This window comes from Cotesia typhae, unplaced genomic scaffold (genome assembly GCF_013202065.1).
Source record: "Cotesia typhae breed Kobodo isofemale line unplaced genomic scaffold, CoteBio_Ctyphae contig_22, whole genome shotgun sequence".
Classification (NCBI taxonomy): domain Eukaryota; kingdom Metazoa; phylum Arthropoda; class Insecta; order Hymenoptera; family Braconidae; genus Cotesia; species Cotesia typhae.
The window spans coordinates 6,854,172-6,872,045 of record NW_027423728.1 but is presented as its reverse complement, the minus strand read 5'-3'; the positions used below and the strand labels follow the sequence as shown (position 1 = coordinate 6,872,045).

The following is a 17,874-nucleotide window of genomic DNA, read 5'->3' as shown; positions in this document are numbered from 1 at the left end:
ACCGAAACGATGTCTCGTATATCCAAATTAACAGAAACAACTTTTGGATTAATAAAATAAACAACAAACTGAATAACAATGATCTGTTTAGAATCACGTGTCAGCAGGAAACTTTACATAAAATATCCTTACCCGCGTCACGTTGTCACCATTAAGTTTAATCCACGTGCAGCTCTATTATTATAATTAATATTTAATTAATAAAATATTCACCTTGATACAATCTTTATCGGCGTATCGATTATTAAACAAAGCAAATAAAATACCGATAAGAAATGTATAAATATTTAAAAACTTGTAGCGAGTAACATAAAGCAAGAGCGAGACAAAAAATAACCCGGCGTCCTTTGTCCACCGGACGCAGCTGTCAGAAAAATTCTCCTGACCTTCTTGCTCTCTTATCGCTTTATTTTTTTATTTATTTATTTATATTTATATTTATTTACTCCAATTTTGACTGCGCTACATACTTTATCCTCGGATAAAATAAAAATGAAAACGGTCTTAGCTGAAAATAGTATGACTAACGCAAGTTAAAAATGAAAATGTGAAAGTAAATTGATTGACGCTGATATGATGCATTCAATTAAACGTACCACACATACACATCAATTGCGCTTAAAATATAATACAGAGCGAGAGAAGAAGACAAAACAGAAAATACACTCATACAAGTTCGGTATTATATAGTAGATCCAGAATTGATCCAGAGTAGAAAAGGGGTCGGGGGAGTAGAGGGTGCCAGTGTCCTCGCTCGCGGCAACCTTCGTTTCAAGGGTACAGGGCCGTCCATCCGATCTCATCCTATAAATCTCCCTTTAGTTTTTTATTCATCCCCTCCCCTTCTTCTTCTTCTTCTGTTATTACTTTTATTACTCTTTTACACTTTGATAAATTTTTTTATTGCTCTTAATAATTTAATGTCACGGAAGTTTTAAACATTACATAATTGTAAACAAAGATCGGTTTTTTTTTTAAACTTGTTACTTAATCTGTTTTTATTGCATTGAGTCAATTTTTTTTTTAACTATTTAATACCAAAAATTTTTATTTTTTAACTAAAACTTTTTTTTTTAATCATAAAAACAGTTTTTAATTTAAAAAAAAAAAAAACTTATCCGTTAAATTAAAAAATTAGAATTTTTTTTATGAATTAAATTAATTAAAAAAAAAAATTATTTTAACTATAAAAATATTTTTTATTAACTATTTAATACAAAAATTCTTTTTTTTTTAACTAAAACTTTTTTTTTAAATCATAAAAACAGTTTTTAATTTAAAAAAAAAAAAAAAATTATCTGCTAAATTAAAAAATTAGCATTTTAATTTTTCATATAAATTAAATTAATTAAAAAAAAATTTTTTTTTAAATTCGAGCCCAAGATGAATATCTTTCGAACCCTCGACCTTTAGTAATTCTTCTGAGAAAAATTAAAAAAAACTTGCCAGTTGAAGAAGATTCTTGAGTCTTAATCAGAAAGGCACATCACAATTTAAAATTTTTCTGTTGCCTCTTATCTTGACTCTCATTTCTTGTTATTATCCTCATCTTCATCCTCATTGTTATTACAGTAAACATTTAAACTCCGGTCGACAAAATGTAACTGCGTGTACACACAACAAGACTAATGTAAGGTAGAGCCCATTGGGGCCAGTAACCCTGAGGACGTGGGATACCGGCCGACCTTGGGCCTCACGGCCAATTCGCAAGCTAAGTCGACGTCTTAGCCCGTGGCTCACAATACCATTACCACTACCATTAACATTAACTTTACCAATCTCATATATTTATATATGACATGAACTTTTACACGTTATTAGAGCAGTATCAGGCGACCCGTCCTTACTTTTTATAGCGACTGACATTTTATCACTGGAAACCTTGGGCTAATTATTTTTCTTTAAATACACTAAAAAAAAAAACTGACTTGAATTAAGTAAAATTAAAAAATTACTCAATTCAAAAATTTTTTTATTTAAATCTAGAAAATTAAATTTTTTCAAATAATTTTAATAACAAAAAAATTTGAATTTATTTAATCAAAAAAAATTTTATTAGTTTAAAAATTTTTCTGCTTAATTCAAAACAAAAATATTTCTAAAAATTATTTTTTTGACTCAAATAAATTTTTTTTTTTGTGAGGATAAATTTTAAAAATTTACAAATTTATTTTTTTTAATGATAATAATCAAAATAACATATTTATAAAAATATAGGATGTTTTTACGAGAAAGCAGACTAAAATATTTATCCACATTGATATGCATACTCATGCACCTATATACATATCAAGTTACATTGTACAGCGCAGATCTCGTTGAGAAATTTGTTATCGCGTACGCGGTATATAATATAATAAAAATATAATACGGTGATGAGACAACTCCTTAGACTTCCCGCTGGCATTAATATATTCAACGTTGTTTACAACGACAGTGATTAATTAAGAAAACTACGTCGTATCCTTTACTGGATTATTGATAACATAACTTTGCTTTTTTTCCCATCCACCTATCACTATCCAGATAACGTCTACTCACTTTTTATCTTATTATTAGTACATATATTAATACTTAACTCCAACAATGATAATGATAATAATAAAAAAATTAATAAAATTCATTGTTATCTATATTTATTTTTAATCAGCCATCAATTTAGCTTATGCCCGATAAGACCTGTTTTACTTTTTTTTTTTTTTTTCTCGGGGCTAATTTCATTAAATAAAACCGTTTTTTTTTCTGGGCGTTCGGTTTTTTAATAAAAAGGTCAGCTACACAAGGACTGTAATTTAAATCAATAAATAAATGATTTAATATAGTTTAATGAAATTATTGTTTCGGATTTTTTTTGGAAAAAACAGACGGACCGTAATTAACCGAAAAAAATTTTTAGGTTGCATTTAATAGTGTGATAGCCATTTTGTCGGAATAGACACTGAGTAAATTTAATTTAATTACAAAAAAGTATTTTATTAAAAATTTATGTCAAATTAAAATTTTTTTTTATTAAAATTTTTATCAGTTCATCAATTTTCAAATGATGTATAAATACAAATTACTATTTTATTATTGAGATTAAATTTTTATTATTTAAAAAATTTTTCTTTGCAAAAAAATATAAAAATAAAATTTTTAGAAACTGTAAAAAGAAAAAAAAATTTTTTTCAGTTTTAAATTTAATTACTTACTAAGTTTATAAAAATCCAATTTTGAAAATTAAAAGAATAATTTAGTAATTCAGAGTTTAAAAAAAAAAAATAATTGAAAAGTATACAAGTGATTAAGAAAATAATAGCTTAATTAATTAGATCTGTGATTAATTTAAATAATAAAATTCTAATAGACTTAAGTGAGTAAAAAAAGATAAAAGTTAACTACTAGATAATCGAATAAGAATCGGTAAAATAAATGCGAATGGCAGTGAACAAGGATCCTTTTGTCCCCTACAACTTGAGATAAATAATAAATGGTATGATTGTAAAGCGTCGACGTCAGAGATTAGGTTAAACAAGGGAGCGAATGGGTATCGCGAATGCGTAGCGGTTAAAGTATTACTCGCAGAGAACTGAGACTGACTAATAGCTGGATTTATTATCCATTAGCTTATCGATCTGGCAATGTACATTATTAACAAAGGATTTTTATTGTACAGCTCTTATCACCGGGACTTGAATGACAAATAAAGACATGAGTGCAAGTCGAAAGCGAAATTATCGATGTGGTCACCGGAAAGTCCGGTCTAGTCATATCTGCATATACATTTGCATCGGTACCGATATGTATGTGTGCGGTTGATGTATTGTGATAATAAAGGACGTATCGGGAGTATCGGTTTGGAGCTGGATGCACCGACTGGAGGGTAATCGTCGGATAATGGTAAACTCGATACATTGATTGGTTGCTATCGATTATCTTTCTCACTTGCTCAAACTCTAATCCCATCCTATATCTTGTATCCCAGTTCACTCTCCCTTGAGCACAATCCAACACGCGAGTGCACTCGAGCTTCTGCCTTCGCGATTTATACCTACTGTCTACTTCATCCTGATTTATCAAAGACTAATCTTTTACGCTTTACTTTTCTCAAATGTTTGCATTTTTTTTTTTTTTTTTTATTTTATCCTTAAAATTTTTTGGTAAAAAATGAAATTAATGTTTAAATTTTTTTAATAATTTTTTTTCTATAGAAAATATTTTATTTAAAAAAAAATTGTTTGGATAAAAATTATTTTTATTTTTTATTATTTATAAAACAAACTAATAATTCAATAAATTTTATTTAATAATAAAACATTTATATAATGTTCTATAAAAAATTTTTAAACAGAATTAAAAATTTAATAGTATTAATTTTTATCTATTTTTTACGTCATTCCAATAATAGTTTTTCTAAAAAAAAACTAAAACAAAAACATTAAATATCTACTGTCAAAAAAAAAATCCCATTTTATTTAAATATTTGAATTATTCAAAAACTATTATAGTTTCAAATATTAATTAATAATAAATATTTTTTTCTTAATAAATTCTTAAAAGTATAAGTTACATAAAAAAAAATTAAAAAAAAAAAATTATTAAAACCGGAATCGAACCTCCGACCTTCAGTTTCATAATAGAATTTTTTTTCTACTTGCATTTAACTTTTCAATATATCTTTTTAAAATAAAAAAAAAACTATGAATAAATTAAATTAATTAAAAACTAAAATATTCAAGCATCGAGCTTTTGTTAATTAATAAAAAAAAAAAAATTTATTCTACACTATTAAAAAAAAAAAAAAAAATCAACGACGGGATCGAACCGGTGACCTTCAGTCCGTGATAAAACCGCAGATCAAAACATCACAAATTGACTCATTACCTTTGCAAAGTCATGCACAACAAAACTATCGGGGTTTTTTTTTTTATTAATAATTAAATTATAATTAAATAGAATGAAGCATGAATAAAATATAAGTAGTTAAAAGTAAAATATCAGCGGCAGTGGTTCGAAGCTCAGGCTCGTGCTTGCCCTTGAAGAGAGTTAGCCTTTGTCTTATCACATTTGCCTCGATAAAGCCAATACAACTAGCCTTGACTCTCTACTAAGTGGTGCTCAGAACACCAGCTGCAGGCTTAACACACCGTGTGTTGTGTGTACTGACTTTCCTGCAAAACTCGGCCCTGATTAAAATTACACTCTTGTGATATCAGTGCACTTGCTCACAATTCAACTAAAAATATTATTATTATGAATAAAAAATAAAATGAAAAAAAAAAAAAAAAATATTCTAACAATAATAATTGTTACAAAGAAAAAGAACAAAGTAATAACCGATAACTCCAGCCAATCACGTAGAGCCAGCTAAACCAATTGTAGCTTATCATTTTATTTTTATCGGCTTTTAAATTATTTTACCCTTGAACGAATATTATTATTATTTTTTTTTCTTTTCTGAACAAGAAATTAATTTTTTATAGGAAGATTTTATTAAATTAATATTTAAATGTGGAAAAAAAAATAATTAATTGAATTGCTTGGCAAATGTGAAATGTAAAGTGGAAGTGGAAGATAATAATGTAATGAAATGGACGTTAATGCAATTTTAAAGCAGCGACAAAGTGGATGAGGAGATTGAGCGGAGTCTGATGATGAGGACGACGGAATATTCCCCAGGTTGATTTGGCAAGTCTATACCGAGGCATAACTATAATTACCGAGGTTTAATCGCCGTTTCTTTGCCCGTTTTCACTCGACTTCCTTGTTTTCACCAGCCCGTTCTACTTTCCCTTTACATTCGGTCTGCCATCTCCACAATATTATTAAACTAAATGAGTTATTGCTGTTTCTATTTTTTATCACTCCTTTTAGATTCATTATTTATAATTCAAGTGAAGATTTATTTTATTTAGTGAAAACTCGGCGATTTTTCCTATTAAAAAATTAAAGAGTTATGTAAATTGGTTAGTTACTTTTAGATTTAATCTCTAAAATCTGTTATTATTTTAAAAAATTCTAATGACTCAAAATTAATGATAATTAATTATTTTTAAGATTTACTAAACAAAAAAAAATTGAAAATAAAATTTTTTAAATGCCTTTTACACGGAAAGAACATAATGACACTGAATATTATCCAAGATTATACTCAGTGATATCTGGATTATACTCATTATAATATGGATTATACTAGCTACTATCTGAAATTTTTTGTCACTCAGTATAATCTAGGATGATATCCAGTGTAATCTTATTCTTACCGTGTAGGCTTAAAAAATTTTATTTTGAATTTTTCTGATTTTTTTTTTTGTGAAAATAAAAAATTTTTAGATATTGGAGTAATTATTTTTTACGATTAGATTTTTTTATAAAATTTATTGTAGCCAGAAAATTTAATTAATTTTTGTGTACAGAATTTTGTAAAAAAAAAAAAAAAAAAAAAAAAAAATTTAATAATTAGACAAACTTTCAGTTAAGAATTCCTCGATTTTTTATCCCACAAACTCTCAGCAGCTTTTTATTACGTATTCGTATAGTTATTTGAATATGGATATACATATGCGGATTGTTACTCTGCTCATTTAAACTCTCACACTCTCCCTGAATGGATGGAATAATATAAGCTTTGAACTGAACTGGTGGGTGGATTAAATGCGCAAGTGAAAGTCCGCAGTATTTTATTGCTGGATAAAAGTAAAATATTTTATTCAATTCTAATTGAAAATTATAATATTTTATTTTTCCAACCAATATAAAAGTTTATTTTACCACAAAATTAATTTTAAATGAATTGAATTAATAATTGTCATCGACTAAAATAATAATTTGATTTATTAAAATATTATGAATAAAATTATTTTAATTAAAATATCATAGAAATTCATGAAACAGATTAAATTATTCATAAACTTTCAAGTAATTAAATAACAAAAATACTTAGCAATTGATATAATTTAATAATTACAATTGTCACGAAAAATAAATGATAAATTACCATAATTGCTTCATCAAGCCATAGATTAAAGATTATTTTAAATTATGTAAAATTAATTAACTTTGATATTAATCATCAATAATTATATAATCGACATTCATTAATATTTTTTAGATAAAATCATTTCAATATTTATTTTATTTAAACAGATTATCTATTAAATTTTTCACCTATTCAAACAATGTTATCCAATGATCTACCGAATTATTTTCTAGATCATTACAATTATCTCTTGTAAATAACCAATCGCAATCACAAAGCGCGTAATCTTCTAATTACATCCATCTGTTATTATAAATTCAAATTTAAATTCTAACAAACTAATTAATTCATAAAAACTTTTTGAATAAATTAAATCTTCTACTGAATTATTGAATTGTCCAATTATTAATTACACCAATCGTAATAAAATTACTTGGTATAAAAAAAAATCACAGCACGGTTTCCACGAAAGAAACTCCCACAACAAAAAGATATTAGCTTATCAGGAAAAAGAAAAAAAAAAAAAATAGTAACTTTATAAATTTAAAACAATTATCAACCATCTGAGTAAATATTTCTCAGTATAGTAATCTTATAAATTATCCCCCCTCCCCTCTATTAAGTCTGTGCGTTAGTTGATGTATAGTGTATAGTAATATTTAGTACAAGTAATATAATACTTAGTCTCGTAGTTTTGGTCTATAGTTAAGTGTAATGTCTTATAATGTCTTATCACCGGTAACAGTCGAGTAATGGCTGCTTAAATTAAAACTTTTAACTCTCTCGATATCCGTTGGAACAAAAGTTTTAATTTCAACCTAAGTTTGCAATTTAAATCGTCGGCAAAAACTTCTTTAGTTAAATATTTAGTTTTTAAAATATACTTTGTTTATTTATTATCAATCATAGTGTAAGTTCATAAACATTACATCACATGACTCTTTTTTTTAAAGATCAATTTTAGTTCTGTTTTTCTATAGAAAAATATATTCAGTAGTTTTTTTATTATTTTAATTAAAAATTATTAATTCACAAAAGTTACTTGCTTTATCAAATTTTAAGTCAGAACTTTGATGTTGGTTACAAAAAAAAAATAATTGAATTTTATATGCAAGTGTTAAAGTACAAATCTGTTAAATAATAATAATATCAGCGCAGATTAACATATGCATACACATTAACAGACACACACATAAAAATTGGCTCAACGTGATGCATTATAGAGCAACAAAAAAATTTTTTTTATCCTCTAGATGCTAGAAAATTTTTAATGACTTTTTTATGAATTTTTGTTACATAATTTATCTGAAAATACTAACAAAAATTAATAATATCTCTAAAATTGTATGATAAATTTTAATAAAATTATAAGACGGCATCTGATCTATAAAAAAATAAAAACCAAAAATTTTTAAATAATATTTTTCATAATTAATTTTTTTAAATCCAAAATGCCTTTTTTTAAATAAATTTTTTTAATGAATTTTTGTTACATAATTCATCTAAAAATACTAACAAAAAAAAATAATATCTCTAAAATTGTATGATAAATTTTAACAAAATTATAAAACATTACATCTGATGGATAAAATAATTTTTTTCATAACAAATTTTGTAAATCTAAAAATAATTGTTTTTACTGACATAAAAAAATTCAATTATTTTTTTTAGTACAACCCATAAAAAAAAAAAAACATTGATAATAAATTTAAGTTAAAGAAACTATCGATAATTTTTTTTATCAAACATTAAGAATCAAAATTCCATCGTGAAATAACCAACAGCGAAGAATAATAAAAAAGTTAAAAAATAAAAAAGATGTAAATTAGATAAAATGAATGAAGTAGATAAGATTGAGGTTCCAGTCACGTGTCTCTTATACTATGCAGGCGGAAACAACAACTACAATCACTAGAGTACTGTCAGTACAGGGAGTGCATTAGCCCCTTAGGGTCATCGGACTTACATACAAGCTACTACAATACTAATTTTACATCATTCACTTTCTCGTTTTATAACTTTTTACTCCCTCTTGTTGTGACTTGTGACTTGACCACCCTCCGCCCACCTCCCACCTCCCACCTTCTTGTCCTCCCGCTTACCGGAGTTTCATTAAAACTCAATCCAACATTGTTTTTAAATATACTGAAACTTATTATAAATATGCACAATAAAAATAATAACAAAGTTACGGTTACTTTGAGATATGTTTGAGTTTTATTCTAGACGTCTATTCGCGGAGGTCATATCGACTAGTCGACGCTTAGTTCACTTTTCCCTAACTAAACCAACAACCAGGAAATAACTTGTTCACTGTTCACCACAAGCTATATCGGCTGCTTAATACTCTATTTCCAAGTTAACTTCTTTCAGTTTTCAGAATAATTATGTAACAAAATTTCATCAGAAAATTTTATTGAAAAAAAATTTTATAATTTTTAGAAAATAAAAAAAAATTAGGAAAAAGGTTGACCCTGAAGGCCATACCTGCAACTTCTCGCAACTTCCCGCTAATTAATCGCTCAAAGTTGCGCTTATTATGTTTTTGAACTCGAAGAGCTCAAAAATATAATTTTCATGTAGTTTTGTTCAAAAATCTGATAGAAGTTTAATAAAACACTATTTTTTGATAAAATTTTTTTTCAGATTTTTTTTAAGATTCTTCAATTGATGAAAACTCGATTTTTTGGAAAACAGGATAAAAACAATAACTTCCCAATTTTTTTTTAATTTTTAATTTTCTTAGTGGGAAGTTAAACATTTTTTTTAGCTTTTTAAATACAGCGGCAATTAAAAAAATTATTTTACAGTTAAAAAAAATTTCCGTCATTAACTGATAACTAAAATTGATAACTTAATACCTTAATGATCCAACTATCAGTTAAATTTTTTAAGGTCTGACTCAAATACACTGAGTAAAAAATAAAAAAATTTTACTTCCATTTGATACTTAGTCAAACAATTTTATAAAAAAAAAATTTAACATTTATTTTGATGATGATGATTATTATTATTATTATTATTATTATTATTATTATTATTATTTATTCTTTGAGGAACTTCAATGACTCTGCCCTGCGTATAAAAATGACCTGACATTTAAACCCCGAAGGGTCTGAGAAATATAAAATATAAAAAGTAAATTATTAAGGTAAACAATAAACATTATGGAGGTGAAATAAAGGAATAAGAAAGAATTTAAAGGAGTGCTTCTCCGTGCATCAGAGCGTAAAGAGGTCCAATGAACCTGAGGGGCTAACGTACTGAGTTCTGTATCCAGTAAAGAGTTGTGAGTTGTGTGCTCGCTCAACAGTACACTACACTAGTAGTTCCGTACTTGGTACACGTGAGCACCATCGCGTGCCCTGCATACCACCCTCTACCTCTAACTCCCCTTTCTTTCCTTCGTTCCTTTAACTCAACCCGTTTCTTTTCTTTACGCTGATAAAAAATTACTTTTTAGAATTTCAAATATTTTTTAATTATTATTTTAATAAAATTCCGCTATTTTTTATTACAAAATTAAATTTTATAATTTTATTTATTGAATATAAAAGTTTTATTTTTATTATCTGTTGAGTTTTAAGAATTAATTTTTTTTTTTTTTTTAATTAAAATTATTAATGATAAATTTTATTTATGTTACAGACACCCGGTGAGCGACTGTGCACCTCAAACGTCGCGGGTTAGTTCAAATTTACACAGTAATAGTAGCATGGCGGTAAGCCGTGTTCCGAGCCCGCCGCCACTAGAAGTTAACACCCCAGTTGCTGAAAATTGGTGTTACACACAGGTAATTTTTTTTTGAATTTTATTTTAAATAAATAAAAAAATTCTTGAATTGAGAAATAACTGAGTGAAAAATTTTTTTAGATAGTAGCTAGTACAATCCAGATTATAATGAGTATAATCCAGATTACAAAGAGTATAATCCAGATTATAATGAGTATAATCTAGATATCATTCAGTATAATCGGGATTATACTAGTTACTATCTAATTTTTTTTTTTTTTTTCGCCACAGATATCACTGAGTATAATCTGAGATGATATTCAGTGTTATCTTGTTCTTTCTGTGTACACTTGAAAATTATTTATTAATTTGTATATCATAAAAAAATATTAAAATTAATTTTTTACAAAAATTTTTAAGAACTTTCTACAATTTTTCAATTCACTAAAAAATTTTTACCAAAATAATATTAACTATAAACTCGATTTAAAAACAAAACTTTTAACCCACTTTTTAAAAATATTTTAATCAACAATTTCTACTAACACAAAAACCTATTAACAAAAATATTTGACATATATTTTTAAACTAATACCCAGTCAATTAAAAAATAATTTTCAAGTGTAATTTTAGAATAAAAAAAAAAAAAAAATTTAAAGATTAAATAATAATAAACAGAAATTAAAAATATGAAACGCAGAATATTATTAAAGACAGACGTATATAGACAGAATATATGTATATGTAAATAAAGTTGATGTGGCGTTGAGAATCTATTAATATAATTTTGGCTTGGATGCCAAGTGAACGACCTGATGTCGCTCGAGTTGATTATATTTTCCTCAACTTTTATTTTATCTGCAAAAACTAAACTATCTTTAATAGAGACTCGCTCATCTGCAGCTTGTAATTTCGCACTTACATCTCTACAAAATTCATTTAAATTATTATTATAAAATTTTCTTGATACAAGAAAAGTAATTTTTACTTAATTATAAAATCAAATATTTTTTTTTTTAAATTAATAAATAAATTTAAAGAATTAATTTGATAAAATTCTTGAGCCAAGAAATTATTCTCTAGATGATAATTTTGATTTATCTCTCTCAATGTAATTTAAATACCATTATATAAAATTTTATCGGCTTATTACGGTGGATTGTAATGAAAATACATAAACCAGGAAACAAAATGCATCCCGCGAATCAGCGTAACAACAATTCGCGGTTCGAGAAAATATAAAATAGATAACAAATAACAGCCTAAAGATTAAAGATAAAATTTATATAAATATTATGATCGTGATTATGATTGTGATTACGTTTGTTGGATCCTGTAACCGGAAGCCGCTTGTGTCTGGGTGAGTTTAACCCGGTGCGTGAGTGTAGGCCCATAGACGGACACGGGAGGATGATTCAAGGCCGATCGCCGGATCGCCGGGAGTGGTGACGAGTAAGACTGTTAAGAGAGTTGAACGACACTCATAGGGCGTCGACCGCCAGAGTAAGAGCATAGACCCCCTTTAAACTTAACTTTACATTTACTTAAACTTATTATTCTTATTCTTATTTTTATCCTCCTCAGTTATCCTTTCCTCCACATTCTTTTTTTCTTAGTTCCTCTTTTTTCTCATTTTATTATCAAATTAAACACTTTTATTTAATTACCGCAACTAGATTACCATTTTTGCTACTAAATGTTTGTCTTTCATTAATCTCATTTTTAATTTCATTAAGAAATATCTAGTTTTTTTCTTTTATTTATTACTGATAAAATTTTTAATTTTTTTTTTTTTTTTTTTTTAAAAATTAATTTATTAATTAATTTCTTAATAATTGTACCAAAGATTCAATTTTTTAATTACTAGTTTCAATGATTAACTTCTTAAAAGAATTATTTTTTTTAGTCTAACTAGAATTTAATTTTAAAAACTGACTCAAATTTTTAGAATAAAAAATTTTATTTTGGAGTAATAAAAATCTTAAAAAATAAATTTTTATAAAAAGCTTTTTTGAATTTTATTTGAAAAATGATTTTTAAATTTAAGAAATTTCTAAAATAGAAAATTATTTTGAAATTTTTTAGAGTTATTAAATTCAAAAAAATAATTTTTTCGAGTGCTTAAAAGTAGAATTAAAAAAAAAAAAAAATAAATTTCTAACTGATAAAAAAATGTTGACTGATTTCTCCAAAATAAATACGTCAAACTTTCACTTTCTGTCACTTTTATCATGATCATTATAATTTCTACCAAACTTAAAAATAAATAAAAAAATAATAAAGTTATTTCCGTCGCAGCAAACAATTTTTAAGAACAAAACCGGGGTTAAGATAAGAGCATCGACCCGTGCGTGATTTCCTGCGTTCCCTTTGGGCGCACTCACCTGCATCACGCGAGCAAGGTTGCATACGCGGAAATCCACGTCAAGGTTTTCTTTCCAGCTATTTTCCTATCGATCTATTTCCCTGTCCGCCGTCTAGTCGACACTTGTGCAAAAAGTTGGAAAAAAAAAAAAAAAAAAAAAAAAATTCTCTGAATAATTATATTTATAAATTATATCCCTCGCTTAGTACACAGTTGAGTGCAGAATATATAATAATATAATATAGAATTCATAAATACAAATCATAACAATTGCGATAACAAAAGTTCATTGAACCCATTAAGTTAAACTGGTATAGACAAATAGTTTTGGCTCGTTCTCCAAGGTCAGCACAGTACAGAACACACACACACACACACACACATCGTTTAAGTCGTCAGGGATCATTGACATCCAGGGGGCTCGACCTCTTCCTTTTTTATCTCCACCACTACCATCACCACCATCATCGTCATCATCATCATCATCATCATCATCATCATCATCATCATCATCATCACCAGCTTATTCAGCAAAATATATATAATATATAATACCAACTACTGAGAATTATTCTTTTTTAGTATTGAAAATTTATTACATTCACTCTCGAAAATTCAACATCAAAGAGACTAAAATTACAGACTTCTTTACTATTATTCCTTTTTTTTTTATTTTTATTGAAATGTGATAGTAAAAAAAATTTTCCAAGAATATTTTAAGAATTTTCTTAAAATTATAAAATCCAATTTTAGATAGATATTTATTTATCATTTTACAACAGAAAAAACTGCTTTTAACAATTTTTCATTGCAGTGTTATATTGATCTGCATCTTAACAAATAATTAAAGCTCTGGTTCTAGCATCACATTACTTAATTATTTCATTTTAATATTACTATATTTTAAATTTTAAATTTTAGTTTTTGGAATTTAGGTTCTTAAAATATTTCGTTACATTACGTTAAAGATTCTGCCAATTGACTATTAAAGCACTTTAAAATAAAAAAAAAAATTAACAAAGATTAAAGTAGCCTCTATAAGAGGCGGGAATTATAAAATCTATTTTTTTTTTTAAATTAAGAATTTGCTAAAATTTTACTTAAAAATATTTATTCTATAAAAATTTAACAGCAAAGATTTTTTTTTTGAGATGAATTTTACAAGTTTAATAAACTCTAGAATAATATCTATAATACTTGAATAAAACTAATTAAAAAAAAATTCAATCGACAAAATTAAATTTTTTTATCAAAAAAATTTTAAATAAATAAAAAAAAATGTCTTGAATTTTTTATATAAAAAATTAAACTCGATAATTTATTTTTGGCATTCCCTTGCGGCTTACATAAAAGTTAACTTAGTTGTATTTTAATAATTCTGTCTTATAAGTAATTTAAACTAAAAAATAAAGAATAGCCAAAAAAACTAAATTAATCTTAAAAATAATATTGGTTGTACGTTTAATTAGTAATTTCTTTTTTATAATAAAGTTTTTTTTCTTGAAGATTTGATGGATTTTTTGTTCTTAAAAATTTTACGACATCAAGAAAAAATTTAAAATAATTTGAAGCAAAATTTCATAATAATTAATAACTATAAAAAATAAAACTAGTTAATTTTCAGGTGAATTAATAAAAAATATGCTAATTACTTCGATTCTTTAACATTTGAAGTTAAAATTCTCCAATTAAAAATAAAAACTTTAAATATTATTTATTATTTATTGTCAGAGGAATGTCACCAGACCGTTACAATACGTATCATATGTGAATGCATTAATATTAATAAAAATATAACGTAAAATTAGTCGTCATTGGTTGAATTAAATTATTAAGTATTCATATTCTTATTCTTATTCTTATTCTCATGCTCATTATACATGATATGATACGATATATTAAATGTAATATAACATAAACGAAGTAACCAAACGCTTCGTATCTGCAATATGCAATATAAATATAATATACACTTCTTCAAATAGTTAAACTCTGCTGCAAAATATTCTATGACATACAATACACAACGTATAAGATACAAGATATAAAACACATTACTGCTTACGTAAACGATAATTAATACTCAGTGTCCTTGATATTTAACCGCACGTGTAAATAATATAATGCCGTATTTAACGAGAATTAATTCCTGGTCTTATTTCTGATAATTCAATTGTTTTGGTTTTCATTTTTTATTTAATTATTTATTAATTAATTTTGGAGATGCGTCAAATTCAGAAATGGTGAGGATTTATTTTTTTTTTAATCAAGATGATAGGCTACAAGAGATTTTGGGTCGGTTCGGTTTTTGATCAGAAGGAAGAACTCTTTTTCACTGGAAATTAAAATTAAAAATGTCTAGATTTAATTTTAATGATCGAGGTTTTTTTTAACAAGTATTACAATTAAAGGTTTTATTTTTACAGGTGAAGGTGGTGAAATTCAGCTACATGTGGACGATCAACAACTTCAGTTTTTGCAGAGAAGAAATGGGGGAGGTTCTCAAATCTTCGACATTCTCTGCCGGGGCCAATGATAAACTTAAATGGTAATATTTTTTTTATTTTTTTAATATTATTAAAATTTATTGGTAAGGTAGAAGACCCAGTTATTGACACTGACCTAGTTGTTTGGCACTTGCAATTTTATTCTAATTAAAAAAATAAAATTTTTTCTAAAAACCAATTATCTTAAAATCTAAAAAATTATTTATATTATTAAGAGAATAAGCAAAATTTTGTGGCCAGTGTATTTATATGATAAAATGGATTTTCATTCTCTCAACTGTTGATATTTTTTAATTTCTAAGCTCATCCTGACATTACACTCATCGAGACCTTTCATTTGAGTACCCACATCAATTTTTCATATATTTTATATATTTATATATGTATATATCTATATATATATATATATATATATATATATATATATATATATATATATATATATATATATATATGAAAAATATATCAAAAATGCATGTGGGTACTCAAATGAAAGCTCTTGATGAGTGTAACATCGAGATGAGCTTATTTCTTCAAAAACGTCAATAGTTAAAAAAGTAAAGTGCAATTAAACAAAATTTATTAATTTAATAAAGCAAAATTTTATTTATTTATAATTTTTTTAAAAACCAAAAATACTATAAAAATAATAAAAATATAATTTAATATTATTGTATTAAAACAATTAAAAATTAATGAAATGTTATATTGTAAATTGATTCAATGTCAGTGTATTGCAATGGCCTGACAAAATCCGAATAAAATTAAACCAAGGCTACTTTTAAAATTGACGCTGACATTTTCGTCGCAATATATTTATACATTGTTATTATTATTATAATAATTATTATTATATGAAAACTGCCGGTGACAGGATTAAAACAGATTTATTTAACTCATCGATGAGTCCACTATTCACCGACTGCTCGACAGTATTTTTTATTGTATTATTCATCTCCGATTAAAAATTTAACATTTTATTTCAAATTCACCCGAGTGTTATTTAATTATTCACCATTACAATCGCTCTATTATTCACATTGATAAGTGATATTAATATCGCACTGCTAGTTATCAGTTACTGCCTAATAAAATTAGTAAAGATAGCGGATTTTTATTATTTATCTTAATTAATAATTTGTTTTTTATTTTTTAGGTGCCTGAGAGTTAATCCTAAAGGCTTGGATGAAGAAAGCAAGGATTATTTATCACTCTATCTGCTTCTCGTGTCTTGTAATAAATCAGAAGTTAGAGCAAAGTTCAAATTTTCAATTCTTAATGCCAAAAGAGAAGAAACCAAAGCTATGGGTATGTATTTTTTATTATTTTTTTTAATTTTAAATCTTAAAAAAATTTTTTAAATATTTTAAAATTACAATAAATAAAATTAATATTTACAGAGAGCCAACGAGCCTACAGGTTTGTCCAAGGCAAGGACTGGGGCTTTAAAAAATTCATAAGAAGAGACTTCCTGTTAGATGAAGCCAATGGTTTATTGCCAGACGATAAACTAACGATATTTTGTGAGGTAAATTATTTTAACATTTAAATGTTGGTTAATTTCCAATTTATTAAAATAATTTTATGGATTTAAAAATTTTTTTAAATTAATAAAAATTAAAATTAATTATCAGGTCAGTGTAGTAGCAGATAGTGTCAATATTTCCGGTCAAAGTAATACAATCCAATTCAAAGTACCAGAATGCCGATTACCAGAAGATCTTGGAACACTTTTTGAAAGCCAAAAATTCAGTGACGTTACATTAACTGTCTGTGGTAATGAATTCAGAGCGCACAAAGCTATTTTAGCAGGTAAATATTGTTTTATAAATACAATTTAGTTAATTGATTAATTTATTAATAAAATATTTGTTTACTTTAGCGCGTAGTCCAGTTTTCTCCGCGATGTTTGAGCATGAAATGGAGGAGCGCAAGCAGAATCGCGTGGATATAACAGATGTAGATTACGAGGTTCTAAAAGAGATGCTGAGATTTATTTACACGGGCAAAGCGACAAATCTTGAGAAAATGGCGGATGATTTGTTAGCTGCGGCGGATAAATATGCTCTCGAAAGGCTCAAAGTCATGTGCGAAGAGGCACTTTGTACAAATTTAGCAATCGATAATGCGGCGGAAATTCTTATACTTGCCGATCTTCACAGTGCAGATCAATTAAAAGCACAGGCCATAGACTTTATTAATACGTAAGTGTTTAATTTTTTTTTTTATTTTAATAAAATAAAATTTTGTTTATTTATATTTAAATTTTAATAATTAAATTAAATTTTAAACATTAATCAATAATTTTTTAT

General features: G+C 26.0%; 1 protein-coding gene across 6 annotated transcripts in view; it reads left to right on the top strand.

The window, feature by feature from the left end:
* Rdx (BTB/POZ and MATH domain-containing protein rdx) overlaps positions 1-17,874 on the top strand; it is an 83,203-nt gene that overhangs the window by 61,584 nt on the left and 3,745 nt on the right. For all 6 annotated transcript variants that reach the window (XM_074237920.1, XM_074237921.1, XM_074237917.1 and 3 more), the window contains 6 exons: positions 10,607-10,751; positions 15,482-15,603; positions 16,719-16,870; positions 16,963-17,090; positions 17,197-17,374; positions 17,445-17,766. In XM_074237920.1, the coding sequence (XP_074094021.1) occupies positions 10,607-10,751; positions 15,482-15,603; positions 16,719-16,870; positions 16,963-17,090; positions 17,197-17,374; positions 17,445-17,766 (1,047 nt within the window). The remainder of the gene's footprint in view (positions 1-10,606; positions 10,752-15,481; positions 15,604-16,718; positions 16,871-16,962; positions 17,091-17,196; positions 17,375-17,444; positions 17,767-17,874) is intronic.